Source organism: Trachurus japonicus, chromosome 24, assembly GCF_045865225.1.
Source record: "Trachurus japonicus isolate A0001 chromosome 24, Traja_1.0".
Lineage (NCBI taxonomy): Eukaryota > Metazoa > Chordata > Actinopteri > Carangiformes > Carangidae > Trachurus > Trachurus japonicus.
In genome coordinates, this window is record NC_140930.1 from 23,034,412 (window position 1) to 23,050,729 (window position 16,318).

General features: G+C 45.6%; 1 protein-coding gene across 2 annotated transcripts in view; it reads left to right on the forward strand.

Moving 5' to 3' along the window:
- Positions 1-16,318, forward strand: part of mdn1 (midasin AAA ATPase 1) — a 63,279-nt gene that overhangs the window by 41,824 nt on the left and 5,137 nt on the right. Inside the window, exons 66-96 of one of the 2 annotated variants that reach the window (XM_085771125.1) lie at positions 12-286; positions 451-546; positions 703-797; positions 1,225-1,349; positions 1,522-1,674; positions 1,916-2,025; positions 2,142-2,215; positions 2,480-2,663; positions 2,802-2,946; positions 4,057-4,203; positions 4,304-4,430; positions 5,032-5,137; positions 5,229-5,344; positions 5,838-6,245; positions 6,870-7,096; positions 7,186-7,323; positions 8,297-8,493; positions 8,623-8,784; positions 8,896-9,033; positions 9,669-9,804; positions 10,112-10,281; positions 10,375-10,506; positions 10,592-10,730; positions 11,276-11,583; positions 11,692-11,850; positions 12,565-12,666; positions 14,452-14,650; positions 14,773-14,946; positions 15,077-15,234; positions 15,913-16,002; positions 16,148-16,263. In XM_085771125.1, the coding sequence (XP_085627251.1) occupies positions 12-286; positions 451-546; positions 703-797; positions 1,225-1,349; positions 1,522-1,674; positions 1,916-2,025; positions 2,142-2,215; positions 2,480-2,663; positions 2,802-2,946; positions 4,057-4,203; positions 4,304-4,430; positions 5,032-5,137; positions 5,229-5,344; positions 5,838-6,245; positions 6,870-7,096; positions 7,186-7,323; positions 8,297-8,493; positions 8,623-8,784; positions 8,896-9,033; positions 9,669-9,804; positions 10,112-10,281; positions 10,375-10,506; positions 10,592-10,730; positions 11,276-11,583; positions 11,692-11,850; positions 12,565-12,666; positions 14,452-14,650; positions 14,773-14,946; positions 15,077-15,234; positions 15,913-16,002; positions 16,148-16,263 (4,906 nt within the window). The remainder of the gene's footprint in view (positions 1-11; positions 287-450; positions 547-702; positions 798-1,224; positions 1,350-1,521; positions 1,675-1,915; positions 2,026-2,141; positions 2,216-2,479; positions 2,664-2,801; positions 2,947-4,056; positions 4,204-4,303; positions 4,431-5,031; positions 5,138-5,228; positions 5,345-5,837; positions 6,246-6,869; positions 7,097-7,185; positions 7,324-8,296; positions 8,494-8,622; positions 8,785-8,895; positions 9,034-9,668; positions 9,805-10,111; positions 10,282-10,374; positions 10,507-10,591; positions 10,731-11,275; positions 11,584-11,691; positions 11,851-12,564; positions 12,667-14,451; positions 14,651-14,772; positions 14,947-15,076; positions 15,235-15,912; positions 16,003-16,147; positions 16,264-16,318) is intronic. The other variant, XM_085771126.1, reaches the window with a different exon arrangement.

A 16,318-nucleotide genomic window follows, 5' to 3' on the forward strand; every position in this document is an offset into this window, starting at 1 on the left:
TTTCTCCTCAGATGCTGAACTGGACCAACAGCTGACAGGCAGTGAGCTGCTGCTGTCGGCCCTCCTCCAGAACACGGTGCAGGGCTCAGGGGGCTCAGGGGGCTCAGGGGGCTCAGAGGGCTCAGGGGGCTCAGACGGTCTGGTGGTGGCCCCAGAGGGCCCCTACGACTTCTACCAGCAGCCCAACATGAGCCAGGCCTCGCTCTGCCTCCCGGTCCTGGAGCAGCTGAGCGTGGCAGTGAAGCAGAGGCTGGACGACTGGCCCGAACACCCGGCTCTCATACAGGTCCGTATAGCACAGTGAGGGAGCAGGAGGATATAGATCTCTAAACCCAAGGAAGCAAGATCTCCTGATGGGCATGTGGTGCTTTATTCCCAGGATGTGAAGGACGACTTCAGCTTCACTTAGTGACAGTACTGGATTTACAGTATGTGTGTGTTGTTTTTCAGCTGACTGTGGTGATGGAGAGGATCATGGCTTTCAGTCTGGCCAGTCCACTCGCCAAGTTCCTGAACGGTCTGGAGATTCTTCTCAGTAAAGCACAGGTGAGCACTGCTGGCCACATACCTCATTCCAAGCATTGTTACAGCTGGATTTTAATAGTCAGTATCATTTATCTAGTAAAATACCAAATGTGTGTCAGTTATAATTTCTCAAATGTGTCCCTTGTTGACATCTCTGGTCTCTGCTGTTGTGTTCAGGACTGGGAGAACAACGCCAGCCGCTCAGTCTCTCTGCGGAAGGAACTGGAACCAGTCACCCAGCTCATCATCCAGTGGCGCAAACTGGAGCTGAAGTAAGACACAGAGGGACTCGGCCTGGACCGTGGGCTGATATTTTGTAGCCTCGTAAACCAGCCTCTCGCGGAACTGCATTTCATTTCATTTCTGAGGGAGAGTCTGGCCTCATCCCCATTCTAAGCGTTTGGACCGTCACTACACCAACTTGCTGATTGGCTGAATGGGGTTGTCTGTCAACGCTACTACCAAAGATATTAAACCGTCTTTGCTACTACTCCCGCCCTGCTGCCGCCCACCCCAAACACTTACAGGGGGGACTTACAGGCCAGACTCTCCCGAGAAATGAAATGAAATGCACTTCCGCGAGAGGCTGGTTTACGAGGCTAGAGATTTTGAGACATTTAAAGTGAAACTAGTCCTGTTGTTGTTCCTGTCTGTATTTATGAATGTGTCCCATCCCGTCCTGTCTGTCCTGTGTGGTAGCTGTTGGTCGAGCAGCCTGGACAACGCAATGAAGCGGTGCACCGAGAAATCAACTAAGCACTGGTTCTCTATCTACCAGCTGGTGGAGAGGTATCTGGAGGAGCAGAGCACAGAGGCGTATACAGGTACAATACAATGGAGCTCTAATATATACTGTATATTATATTTTTTATTTTTTTATTTTATTGCAACGGTTTTGCTCTCCTCACCTCACTACTTCATCACTAATCAGTCACATCAAATGATCACAAAATGCAGGACAATTCAGTCTCAACACATCTGTCACTGTCCTCTCAGATGAGGAGGTGGAGCGTCTCTCCCTGTCCTCGGTGTCCTCCACCCTCCAGGCCTTCATGGAGGGCTCCCCACTGGGCGAGTTCCACACCCGGCTGACCATGCTGCTCAGCTTCCACTGCCACCTCCTGCTGGTCCCCAACCAGCCGGGACAAGGTCAGTCCCCACTGCTCTGTCTGATCTGAATACAGCATTCACATGTCCCCAGTGTTAATCACTGTAATCACCTGTCCTCTCTGGAGAAGATGGACTACTCTTATCAAATTTCAGATTTGACCTGTGACCTATTACAGGTCAAATCGGGGTAATATGTTTTTTAAATGTTGGTTACTTGTGGCTGAGAGAGAGACTGCAGCCTCCATGAGGGCTGACATGTTAGTTGTTTGTTGTTTCACAGAGTCCTTGTCCAGTCTCCTGTGGAACCTGCACAAATACTACAGTCAGTTCTCTGACTCGGTCCAGACCAAAATCACTCAACTCAGACAGCCGATCGAGAAGGAGCTCAAGGTACTCAAATCATTTCTGTGTCCTGTTTCACTGCATACTAGTACATGTTAATACATGTTTATTTACAGTAATCAAGTATATGTGAATGCACTTTTAAATGTTGTTGTTGTTACCAGGACTTTGTCAAGATCTCCAAGTGGAACGACGTCAGTTTCTGGTCCATCAAACAGTCGGTGGAGAAGACACATCGGTAAGATGTCAGCTGGGTTTTACCAGGGCTGGATCTTTCTATTGTTTTTATGTCAGTTTCATTCAAAATCATGTATACAGAATCATATTCATCATATTATCTGCTGTTTTCTCAAATTTCCAATACAATGTAGTGCTTTTAGGGGCATGATAACAATTATGACACAACAAAGGAAACAGAAAACTGCATACAGTAAAAGTCCTATGATATGCTTGCTGCTTATCGGTGCTTGTAGCTGTAATCTAACTGTATGTCTTCTCCCAGGACTCTCTTCAAGTTTGTCAAGAAGTTTGCGGAGGCTCTGAGTGGTCCCAGTATTCCTGCTCTGGTGGAACAGGAGAGCAGCACAAGCTTGGACAGTAAAGACGCCAACCCAGAGGACACCCCCATCCACAGAGTCCACCGGGCGCTGAAGAGCAGCCTGCCTGGGAAAGGCAGAGATCTGCAGGTACGTACAAGTCTCATAGAAGATGCAGAGTGTAACAGCGTGTTTTCTCATCCACTCTGGTCTTATTTTATATTTTAACTCAGTATTTAATCATTTAGTTGCATAGACTGTATGTTTCTGAATAACCGTGTGTTTCAGAACGAAGACCCGGAGGAGGGAGTTGAAGCGTCGTCTCTACAGGGACGTCTGCCCGTCCTGTCCAGGAAGATGAAGAAAATGTGTGTCCAGCTGCTGAAGAAAAACCCAGTGCCTGAGTTAGCTGAAGACCTGGACTTCTTCACTGGTATCAAAACCACTCTAACTCAATCTAATTTACTGAACAAAGTCTTGAGGATTTGTTCAATGTGACTTGGTCTCATGGTGACCTTAAGCCTGCCACACACATAAAGATAATCGGGCTGATTTTGCCCCGATTTTCCCCCTTCCGACCACGGACAGACACCGCCCGATTATCTTAAGGTCTTAAGATTATCTTATAAGATTCTCTTGTAGTGTGTGGTGTGTTAAGAGTCAAAATTCCCCCGACAATCGGCTCGGAAAACGTTCGGCGCCGATAATCCTAAGTATTAAACATGTTCAATATTTACGATTATCGGGGCCGACTTCGGTGGCCGTTTCAATCAAAAGTCATCTTGTGTGTGGAGAGCCGGTGTTGTGCGGAGAAGCGCCTGCTTGCCGAGCTCTGCATGTTGCTCGCGGCAACAAGCCACTTCTCCACACAGCACCGGCAACCTCACAGAGAGCCACAGTGCAGCCCTGGCATTACATGAGGTTCACACAGACATTCACGCACACGGGAGGTTTCCTGAAGCCGATAGCAAAGACAGCAGCGCTCGTAGCCGGCAACAGCCAGCAATACAGCAGCCATGTTTAAACGATCATGTGACCGCCGCTCACAGCCCGTCATGTGACAGCACGGCTCCCTATTGGACAGCCGCTTGACTGCTCGGTGTCCGGAGCCACAGACACACAGACACACACAGATGGGATCGTTGTAAAGGCTGAAGTGTCCCGCTTTCATTAAAAAAAAAATTACGTCGCTCTCATTGTCTATTCCGGAAATAGACCCGAAAGAGTAGCTACAACGACACCCCTGGTATCGCTGCTGATGCCGGATTGTTTTCTGACCAGAGGTCAAGATTCTGAAAAATCTTAATGTGTGTGGTGAGCTGTGTTTGGAATATCGCAGCACACCACACACAATACGATCAAAACTGTTCAATCACAGATTTTTTATCTTCATGTGTGGGGTCTCTCACAGATAATAAATCGGTTGAGATTTATAAAATCTTTATGTGTGTGGCAGGCTTTACTGAACATGTGGGTTCAGTAAAGTGTGTTGTCTTTTTTAAAGAGACACAAAAATCAGATTTGCAATTGTTTTTCTTTTCAGGTGAGGTGATCAGTAACCTGCGGGACCTGCAGAGCCTCTCCATCGACATGACGGCGGAGAAGGAGAAGCAGAAGGCCGAGGTGAAGCACATCCTGCAGCAGAAGCAAAGAGCTCTGTCCGACCTGTTCAAGATGCTCACGGAAATAGGTGAAGTTTCCCTCTCGGACTCAGAGGTGACGACAGGTCATGTTTTGACCTGTTTGATGAAACAAAAAATGTCTGACGAGCCTTTTTATCTTGGACCCAGGTTTGTCGTACCGTAAAGGCCTGACGTGGAACAGAACAGCCGACCCAGAGAAAACTCTCTGTATGCAGCCGCTGGAGCTGAGCACCGCTCTGTCTGCTGTCAGCAGCCAGGAGCAGGCTGAGAGCATGTAAATACAACACCTTAACACACACACACACTAACAACTAACGCTGTCAGCTGATGCTATGTGTGGTTTAGTTTGCCAGCTGTGTGCTATGTTAGAAAAAAATCTGGTAACCCTTTAATTTACAGGCCGCTGATTACGTGATAATGTCAAGAAATAGCCTAGAAATAACCGTCAATTTCATACTAATGTCATGTTTTTCATACAGGCAGACGATTACACATGCCATGATTTGAATATTCCAGAATTTTTCTCCACCAAGTCCTTGCAGTTGCCAATTACAATCAGTTATTTCTGGGCTATTTCTACACAATCAATCGTTATTTCTTGACATTACTATGAAATTGACCATTATTTCTAGGCTATTTCTAGACATTCTGACACAATTACTTGTTATTTCTTGACATAATCACATAATTAGTGGCCTGTAAATTAAGTAGACAGGTAGCTTTTATTAGCTATTTTTAATTTCACTACAAAACCAGCTTTAATTCAGGTACATCATAAGAGCCAGTTACTCTCCAAATGAAATTGCCCTTTAAGGGATTAGTAAAGTTGTCTTGAATCTCTCTGCACTATTTTCACTGTATGGTTGACGTTGCAGGTTGTTCACAGAGCTGCTGACAGCCTGGGATGGGTGTCAGAAATACTTTTACCGGTCCTGGGCCAGGAGAGCAGCCATGCAGACGGCTCTGCAGCACCCTGCCAAGGTCAGATTCAGCACACGGTGTCTGCTCTGACAGACAGGTCCGTGTTTACAAAGCACTCATTTTTGAAGTGTGTGTTATTGTCTGGTTGCAGGAGGTGGGTCTGGGAAACATCGAGCGCTGCAGAGGTTTCACCTCTCACATGTTCAAGCTGCTGCTCAGACAGAGGCGACGTCTGGCCAGACTCACTGAGCAGTGGGTCCAGCTCAGGTCAGACCCACATGTCTAACACATTAATCAATGACTGTTGTTCTAGTGCCGGTGTTCCAGTAGGGAAACTCTGTTTTCAGCTAGAAGGAGAAGATAATGGTGCCTCTTTCTATTTTTTTCCTGACAGAAAGTTTAAACCGTACACCATTGAGTTCAACATTAACATTTGCTTTGTTTTTTGTTTTTTGTTTGTTTGATAAAAAATTAGGACATTTTCATATATATTTTCAGGGATTTAGATGAAGTTGTCTTACTAGGCAATTCCCTTAATTGACAGTATACAGGAAGGAGGAAATTGCAGGAACGTTTGGTAGTACAGTAGTTCCCCATAATAACTGTTGATACACATTCTCTAAAACAAGAGGTTGTATTAGGGTTTATTTTTATCTATTTGTTTACACAGAAGACAAACATAGTCACACATCTTTGTGGATGTGCAGATGAAGTAGTTTATTAGTGGATTGTGACCTGTTGTCTCTCTGTGTCTCATCAGGAGGTTAACAAGCAGCATACAGGGCATCAAGACTGACCTGCAGAGTGAGAGTAAGGACCCAGGCTGTTCCCTCCCCCCCCAGGCCTCTCTGCGGGGCTGGGTCAGCAGAGGCCAGGCGCTGGCTGCCCAGTGCTGCACGCTGCTGCAGCAGCTGGTCTGGCTGCTGCAGTGCTGCCCCGAGGACCTGCAGCAGAAGGACGAGTCCAGCGGCTGCAGGCAGCACACCCTGAGGTGCCCGTCCCCCCTGGCGGCTCAGCGCCAGCCCCCCGGCTGTCTGATGAGGAGGGGAGATGCCTCCTGGTGCCAGCTACACCAGCGCGTCACCGCAATGTTGACGCAGACGGAGCGCCTGAAGCTGGAGCTGGACTCTGTGGCTCAGCAGACCTCAGAGAGAGTTCTCCACACATGGTAAAAAAGAAAAACTATAAAAAAGTTTAGGTGAGACACTACAGGTGGAATAGGGTAAAAATTAAACAGATTAACAGATATCACCATGAAAGTTTATCACTTACAGTAAGACAAAAAAAAATTTGTATGGCAAGTTCTGTCAAATTTTATGTTTAAGTATGTAAATTTGTCGATATCTAATTAAATATGTGCTTATTTGCATACATTTCCAGAACATAAATCTGAACAATGGTTAAAGCCACTTTCAAATTCTTGTTTTATTTTGTTGGCATATTAGAATCAGGAGTTTTTACAGAGGGGATGTTGGATATCTTGTTTTATCACTCTGTAAATGAGAAAATACTGTCACCAGCCCTAAAATAAAATAAAATTTCACCTTGTTTTTAGTAATAAAATGTTGTATAAATCAGGCTGTGAATGATATATCAACTATCCCCTCTGTAAAATAACCTTTAGACAGGAATAAAACTGGAAGGTTTGTTGTCTGTTAGTGCTACTGAAGTGGAGATTTCTAGCTCAAATTGATCGGTGCTTAAAACACAATGTTTTTGCCTGGAGTGTCTCGCCTTTAAAAATCTGATGGCCAGCCCCGGCAGTCCTGACAACACTGTTATCTTTCCACAGGAACCATTTTGGAAGGTGCTGTTCAAGCTTGGACCAGCTGGGGGCAGTAGCAGCTCAGATGCCCAGCGTGGAGCAGCTCTTCATCCCAGCCACGTGTGTGGGGAGCGCAGACAACCAGCCGACCATCACCCAGAGCCTGCAGTACGTCAGAGGACAGGTGGAGGCCGACATCACCGAGTTCACCACCTGGAAGACCCAGCTGCTGTCTCTGGGACACCAGCACACAGGTGAGCACGGGGACCGGTCGTCACACACTCTCTGCTCTGCTACTGGACCAGTCTGTGTCTTCATCCACCTCCTCCTCTCCCTGTGACAGATCACCAGTCTGCCTGCTCCGCCGACTTCTCCGCCCAGCTGGAGACAAACATCAACACGGTGCTGTGCGCTGTGCAGACGCTGGTGAAGAGACAGGAGAGACAGCAACACAAAGAGCAGCATGAAGGCGTCAAGAGAGGTGAGGATAGAAGCACCTCACTGTAGCCTCCAGTCTGTTAGTCCTCCAGTCTGTTAGTCCTCCAGTCTGTTAGTCCTCCAGTCTGTTAGTCCTCCAGTCTGTTAGTCCTCCAGTCTGTTAGTCCTCCAGTCTGTTAGTCCTCCAGTCTGTTAGTCCTCCAGTCTGTTAGTCCTCCAGTCTGGCTCCCTGTGTTACACCTTCTTGTGCAGCTTAGCACAATTCCATATAGTGACATATATATATTTTTTTTTTTTTCATGAATGTGTAACATATTTATAACACAAACATAGAGTCATGTATAACCCACTAGTATACAGTATATATGTGCCAGATAAATTTTACTTTTTAAATCTCCTATGTACTGTATGTACTATTAGTTTATTCACGCGTACATCTGTTATGTTCTTATATTGCATACAGTCAGTATAAGCTCATAATAACTACATAAATGTCCATACTGTTAGAAATCACAGTTAAAACCCATTTATAAATGTGATATATGACAGACATGGCCCTGTATTATGACATATCGTATACCCACATATAGCCAACTTTATATATGTAGCCAACATGTGTGGAAATAAGAAATTATGTAAATAATTAATATTTAGGCCCCATGTGTTGAGGCCCCTGGTTCGAATCCCGCGCCTAGCGGCCCTGTCCTGCGTGTCATTCCCCCTCTCTGCCTCCCATTTCCTGTCTCTCTCTCAACTCTCCTGTCCATTGAAGCCCCAAAAAATATACTTAAAAAAATAATTAATATTTATATGGCATTAGATGTTTCTTCAAATACACGTTCAATTTCCATAAGTAAATTTATTAAGCCACCATTTAAATAACCATTGTCTGTACAAAGAAAGAAAAAAGGGAAAAAGCAAAAGCAACAATGGTCTGAAGCCACCCTGTTACAAATGACTCCTTTCTTGGACGTCTTTGATGTTGTTGACTTGACACAGTTATTCTCTGTGTTCAGAGGGAGCAGAGGAGGAGGAGGAGGATGAAGAGCCAGTGGAGGACCTGCTGAAGCCTGGTCACCTGGCTCGGCTGCTGGAGGAGGAGCTGGAGGCCGAGGTGGAGGCTCTGAGCCTGGGAGACGTTAACGGCAGGTTGGAGAAGATGCTGAGCAGCCTGAGGAACCACAGAGACACATGTCAACCAGCACAGCTGCAGGTACACACAACATGAAATTGTAAATGGTCAATGATGTGGAGCTGCTGATCCTTTCTTGTCTTGATGGCCTCTGAATACACGTCAGTAGGTGGCTTTACTGTGTCTGATGTTAGCGCTGTGTGTGTCCAGGAGGTGGACAGGATGTGCAGGATGCTGCTGCGTCTGGAGCCTCTGCTCGGCGTCTACTCTGACCTGGTGCGGTACTACCTGGCCGTGTCCCTGGGAGCTCACCGGAGCACCGGAAAACTGCTGTCGGTCCTGGCCAGCATCTTCACCGACCTCGCTCAGAAGGTGCACACACATCACAACCTTCCCAGCCTTACTATAAAATAACACCACAAGGTTTCATTAAGTGAAAGCAGTCACTAAATGTTTGCTGTGCCCCCCCCCCCCCCCCCTCAGGGTTTCTGCCTCCCTCAGGAGCTGCTGGCCGGAGGAGACGGAGAAGGAGCCACAGAGTTTCACGACTACGAGGGTGGCGGCATCGGAGAGGGCGAGGGCAACAAAGACGTCAGTGACAAGATTGAGAATGAAGATCAGGTGATGAAGCACTTTTTCATTTTTACAAATAATTCTACCAACCTGTGGATGTAGAGGAAAAAAAACAACATTTGAAAATTAGTTTTAATTTGACATGTCCATCACAACAAATCTAGGACTGGACCCATATGCACAACTCAGAAGGCAAAGTGCAAAATAAACCATTTTTTATTAACAAATACATTAACATAATAACAAAGGAGCAAAGGAAATCACTTGTGAGGAAAAACTGGTTATAACAAAAAGGGAGAAAAAAAAACCTGACAAGACAGAGGTAGGGAGCTCACGCTGGTTCTTTGGCAAGACAAACTGGCACAGAACGATGGGAAACACAGACTATATATACACACAGGTAATGAGGAACAGGGGGAAACAATCAGGAAGACAATCAGACCAGCAGGAGGGTGAGATTTCAAAATAAAACACGAGACCACATAGACATAAGACAACAACTAGAATTCTTGGGCATGACGATGTCTAACTGAAATGATGTTGGTTTTAACAGACTGTTTTTATAAAGACAGTGATAATAAGTATTTGAGAGTCATTTAACAGGTGATTGTTCTATAATCTGGATAAAATAGTTTGACCAACATTTCTCATCAAGGTGTTTCTGGTATTCCCTCCTCTCCCAGGTGGAGGACACGACTCAGGAAGGCCAGGAAAAGGAAGAACAACAGGATAAAGGGGACATCAAGGCCGAAGACAACGCAATAGAAATGTCGGAGGACTTCGACGGCCAGATGCATGATGGGGATGAGAACGAACCAGGTGACGTGGCGCTGTCTTTTTTTATGTCTGCTCTATATCTGGTTTATTTGCCTCTTGACCTCTGGTTCCTTTCTCCTGGCTCCAGAGAATGCAATACAATAAACTTAATAAATATATAATAATAGTAATAATATAATAATATTAATAAATATTAAAGCACTTTGTTGCTGAAATACAAAAGATCAGTAGATGAGCGAGGATCATCAGAAATTAAAAACACATTTATTAAAAACAACGGAGTCAAATTTGAACAGCAACGTCTTCCAGAATCACTGCTGAAAAGATCCTTTTCCTTCATCATTTGCAGGTGAAGATGATGAGTCAGATAAAGAGGAAAAGGAGGAGCTGGACAAAAAGATGGGCGACCTGGGTGAGGGCCAGACCGACACTCTGGATGAGAGGATGTGGGGAGACGACGAGGACGAGCAGGAGGAGGGGAGCGATAAGGAGGAGGAGTCTGGTCAGGGCATGGACCAGGTACAGGATGAAGGTTACCAAGAACATGTTTGATGTTTTCAGATGTGGCTTTCCAAGCTGTGTCCTGATTTCCTGCTGTGGGTTCTGTGTCAGGGCGAATCAGAGCTGGTGGCCAAAGACGACAACCTGGACGCTGCAGACCCCAACAAAGACAAGAAAAACCAGGACAAAGACGAACAGATGAACGAGGAGGAGAAAGAGAAGATCCACGAGCAGGGAGACGAGGTCGGTTTGAGCCTGAGCTGAAGACGTTTGAATGTTTTATGGCTTCACTGTGTCTGATCTGTGATCTGATCGCTTCCTTTCTCAGAGGGAGTTTGATGAGAATGAAGTGGACCCCTACCACGGTCAGCAGGACAAGAGACCCGAGCCCGAGGCCATGGATCTGCCCGAGGATCTCAACCTGGACCAGGACGAGGAGGCCGGAGACGGAGAGGGAGAAGGAGACGGTGAGACCTGACGCTCAACTAAAAGATGCATGTACAGGCTGAGACCAGAGACTCCAAAACGATCTCATGTCTCTCAGCATGAAACACACAGTTACAGTAGCTCACTGTCACAACATCAGTCTTCTTCTTACTTGTTTTCACTGTGTAAACGGTCGTTGTGCACAGCGGCACCGGCAGTTTGACCTTTTTCAGCTGCTCTGCCGTTGCAACAAGCTGATTTCATTGATTCATGATTCAAGCTGCAATTGATTGGAAGAATAGTTTCAGGCTATTGTGTAGACTAACTGAATAATATTTCCATAATAATATTTGGGATTCTTATGAAATAAATGTTTCAAAAATCAATACCATTTACAGACAATACAACTTGTATATGTTTTTTTCCTCTTCGCAATGCATTTTTTGACAGATGCGACTAATAGTCTGACATATAGTCCAGAAAATATGGTAATCAGAATTGATAATGTAATGGATCATTTGTTTCAGGGATAACTTGTGTTTGAAAATGTCCGGGTGCTTCTATTTACATATATTTCCCTCTCCAGAGGAGAATCCCTTGGACATCGATGAGAAAGCCATGGACCTGGATGGGAAGGAGGATGGAGAGAAAGACGGAGAGGAGGAGCAGGGAGCTGAGGACATGCAGGAGGACCAGGCTGACCAGCCAGGAGACGAGAAGGATCAGGAGTCCAAGACTGAAGAGGAGGAGGGGAAGGGAGAAGGAGGGGAAGCCGACGCAGATGAAGAGTCTGCTGAGAAAGAGGAGGAGGAAGAGAAGGAGGAGAGGAAAGGAGAGGAGGCAGGAAAAGATGAAGACCTGACTGTGCCAAATGACAAAGGTCAAAAACCAAAGGTGTGTATGTGAAGGATCTACTGAAGCTCATCAACACAGAGCTATCCAACAGTCTCCAAACATGGCTTTGTTGTGCGTTTGACTGTGATGACCTCTTCATGCTGACAGGATGAGGAGGAGGAAGGTGGGGCCGACGATGAGGAGCAGCCGGAGTCGGCCGAGAGGAAGGAGCACGACAGAGAGGGTCAGACCGGAGAGGAGAACCTCCAGAGTGACACGGCTGTGGAGCTGGGAGGAGAGGCGTCGGAGAGAGACCAGGCCAAGGAGGTAAAGAGCTCTGCACTCATCCACTCACTGAAAATAACTGCAATAGGATTTAAACAGGAAAAGTAAGAGGTGTTCTGGTGGGTGAGTGGTTCCAGACCATGTCCCATATGGGCTCCGGCCTTCACTGGTTCCACTCCCAACTGGGACAATCGTCTGTTCTCCTTTTCTTTTCAATTCAGTTCAATTCCAAAGCTTTGCTCGCATGACAGTTACTAGAGTAGGTGGATGTGTTACTTTGGGGTTCATGGCAGTGGTTTTGGATTTATTTTAACTCTCTGTAGCTCTTGTTTTATTCATTCTCCTTCAAATCATCTTCTGTCCCATTCACATTGTGTATCCTTGGCAACATGCTTTTTTGTACCTGTTAACCCAGTGTTTTTCACCCGTGGGGTCGCCTGGAATTCAAATGGGTCACCTGAAATGTCTAGTAATTGATTTAAAAAAAATACTTTGACGCCTATCTCTACAACGTATTATAACCATACTTATAATTTAACTAATGGTTATTCTTTTTAAAATTATGATTAAAAACACCGGTGTTCTATACTTTCACTTTCTCGAATAAAGAAATAAAATGCAGCATATAAAAATATCTGAGCTGGCGCATCTTGATTAACAGCCGCCATTAAAACCTCCAAAACAGAGAGTCCACCCTCAAACTGTCGTCATACAGAGGATCACATGTAACATACTTGTGTTGCTCCTGTGTGCTAGGAGCATGGCAGTGGAGCAGCTGATGCCAGCGAGTCAGAGGGCCACCAGTCCAAGCTGACGGCCAGGATGGCTTCACAGAGACAGCCTCAGAGCAAGACTCAGGTATGACCCAGCACTCACACAGCACAGATTCCTTCCCTCCCTCTGTTCTTCAGTCCATCTCACCAGTTTCAGATTTCCAGAGCTTCAGTGATTCCTATCCCACCTTAGGATATTGTTATAGTTATTGTGTTTTGTCTTTATCCTCTTTTTTCCCCTTTTTTGAAATTGTGTTTTTGTTTTATTTTTGTTAGGTTATTTAGGGTCCGGGCAGCGCAGCTGCCAGGACACTATTGTATTCCTAGGAATTCTTCTTCTTCTTCTTCTTCTTCTTCTTTCTTTCTTTCTTTCTTTCTTCTTCCAAGGAAGTCATACTTCCCATGGGCGAAAACTCACCAAACTTTGCACAAAGGTTCAGTCCCATGCCAGATTCACTCAACTCCAAGGACATGTGCCCCCCCCTCCTTGGGGGGGCACAATAAGCGTTTAAATTTAAAAACTTTAAAAATTCCTACCAAACCAACGGTAGATGCTACAGTGTTGAAATTTCACCACAATGTAGCCTCAATACTGCTGAAACTTTTGTCCACTTAAACTCATTACAAATTATGAAGTCCATCACTCTGTTTTTTTCAATAACTGTAAAACTTTTAAAATGTATCTCCTCCCACAATTTTTGCTCAATTGACACCAAACTTGGTACAGAGCATCTCCAGACCGTCCTCCACAAAACTTGTTTCTCGGATTTTTGATTAAGCAAAAATTGAGCCTACAGTGCATGAAAACGTTTGACTGTAAACACTACTGTAAACATATACCATCAAATTCTTGGTTAATACATTTTCAATCTTCCTGAAAAAAAATGAGAATATTCTGGAGTCATGGTTGATGAAGTTTAGCAAATATCAGAATTTTAATTCAAAAACTGAATTTTCTAGAACATTTTGAATTCTGCTCTCATGGGAACGACTGCAGCCAATGTGAGAGTGGAATTTTTAAACATCAGATTTTCTCTTATGAAGCAAAACACTTATCATTAAAAACAAATCACCAACATTTCCATGCTGTCAAGATGCAATTTATGTATTATCAGATTTTTGTTTAGATGACTGAATTTCTGACATTTTGACCATTTCATCACAACAGCTGCCCGGGCACTGGCTCACCTGAGTGGATAAATGAAGCTACACAGCAGGTCTCACTACAAGCTAATTAGCTCAGTGAGTTAGGAGCTGATTCTTGGTGTCAGAGATTGTGAGTTCGAGACCCAACAAGGATGATGATGACAGATCAAGATGTCAGTTGTCCTCAATACGAAATACAATACAATTGTCCTAATGGTGGCATCACAGCAAGCCTCTAAGTTTAAAAATCCAAATAGCTTGGACTGGACCATGTGCGAAGGCTCCTAACATCTTAAGAGTCACAGTAGATGTTTTACAAACACATATCATTATTTTACCTCAAAAACTGATTTTTCTTTTTACTGTGGTTTCAAATCTGCCTGCGCGACAGTGAATGGTTTACTCAATTTGTGAAGCCACTGTTGCACTGCCACTTGGCAATTAGCTCAGTGCGATAGACAACGGTCTTTGGTTCCCGAGGTTGTGGGTTCAATCCTCAACTGATGCAAATTGGACATTATAAGGACAACTGTCTTGTCTTACAAATTCTCCTGTTTGTTGCTCAGAATTGCCTAAATATGCCCAAAAGTAGCCCGGACCCGACCCATCGCTGCGCAGCAGCTATAATTTTGTCTTGTTTTTTCTGTTTGCTACATATATACTTGTAATGTGTGATACTCGAAAATCCCAATAAAATATTCATCATAAAAAAAAATACTTCCAGAGCTTCAAGAGGAAACCTGGCCAGGCCGACAACGAGCGATCCACAGGCGACTACAACGAACGCGTCAACAAGCGTCTGCGCACAGTGGAGAGCAGCAAGGACACGGGGTCAGACGACAGGCAGAGCTCAGCCCAGCAGGAGTCAGACCTGTATGAACACATCAAGCAGGGAGAGACGTCGTACGACACCCAGACATACGGTCAGTGGTCGGTCTGCACCACACACACACACACACCCACACACACACACACACACACAGCTCACAGGGTTCAGTTGGAGCTCAGTGGGTGAATGAACGTGGTGTTTTTCCTCCGTGTCCAGATGTGGCCAGCGCAGACCAGCAGAAAGCAGCGGGGGCGCCGCAGGACCAGGAGGATGACCAGAACGAAGAGGATGTCGCCATGGAAACAGAGGACCAGGAAGAAGACCTCCAGGCTGCTGAGGTTCAGGAACTGAAGCCTGAGCAGCTGGACTCTGCTAAAGCCTCCAAGAAAGGTCACAACACCACTTCTTCTCCTCATGATGATGATGACACCCATCAGATCACACAATGACTTTTTTTTTTTGTTGCTTTAATTAATGCTGCACATCCTTTTAACGTGTCCCTCCTCTTCCTCCCATGCAGGGGCAGACAGCGGAGAGATGGAGGTGCAGAGGCAGGGAGAGGAGGAGGAAGAGGAGGAGAGGTGGAAGGACCGACAACATCCCAGAGAAGACGGAGCGGAGAGGAGCACAGAGTCCACCATTCACACCGTTCCTGAGCTGCTGCTGGACACCGTGCAGGTAGAGGACAGTCACAGCCTCTCTCATTAGTCCGTCCACTGACAGTCAGAGATGGCGCGTTGTAGCTGCAGCCTCTGTCCTCACTGTTGATTTGTAAAAAACAGAGAGCTCTGGAGGAGACCGTGTGTATGTGTGTGTTTACATGTACAGCAAAGTCGAGCTATGCTCATAGCTCGAGTTGGGTGTCTCCTCGGAATTCTGACCATGTCCCATTCTACATGCAACAGGGAAAATTGAATAGTTGATGGAAACTTGTCTGCCTTAAAGTTTTCAACTACCATCCCTGAATATATACATATACTGTGTATATATATATATATATAAATATATATATACACACATACACACATACATACATACATACATACATATATATACATACTGTAGGTGAATACATGTGGAAGAAAATCGGTTTCCGACTCCATTATCTGGGCGTTTTAGTCGGTGTTTACATGCACTTTAGTAGTCCAGTTAGAGACGGATTAAGGCCATAATTCGGTTCTTCAGCTGTACTGTGTGTGTGTGTGTGTGTGTGTGTGTGTGTGTGTGTGTGTGTGTGTGTGTGTGTGTGTGTGTGTGTGTGTGTGTGTGTGTGTGTGTGTGTGTGTGTGTGTGTGTGTGTGTGTGTGTGTGTGTGTGTGTGTGTGTGTGTGTGTGTGTGTGTGTGTGTGTTTGCAGGAAGCTGAAAGAGACCCAGATGAGGTCAGGAGGGAGATGGAGCTACAGCTGGAGTCCTGGCACAAACTGGCTCCAGGAACTCAGGAGGAGGTGACAACACACACTGCTCCATAAAGATACAGTACCAGTGCTAGCTAATGTGACCTAATTGTTATCAATCACCTGTGATATCCGTGTTAGTGTCTCTAACTCTGTCTCTTGTAACCCGTGACAACGTGTCCTTGTCTGTGTCCAGGAGGCTGCTGCGTCGTCCATGTGGCATCAGTACCAGACCCTGACCTCGGCTCTGTCCCAGCAGCTGTGTGAGCAGCTCCGCCTCATCCTGGAGCCCACACAGGCCTCCAAACTCAAGTCAGTGCACCACACACCACCACAGTCAACGCACTCAGACATTTTTACGTGATTG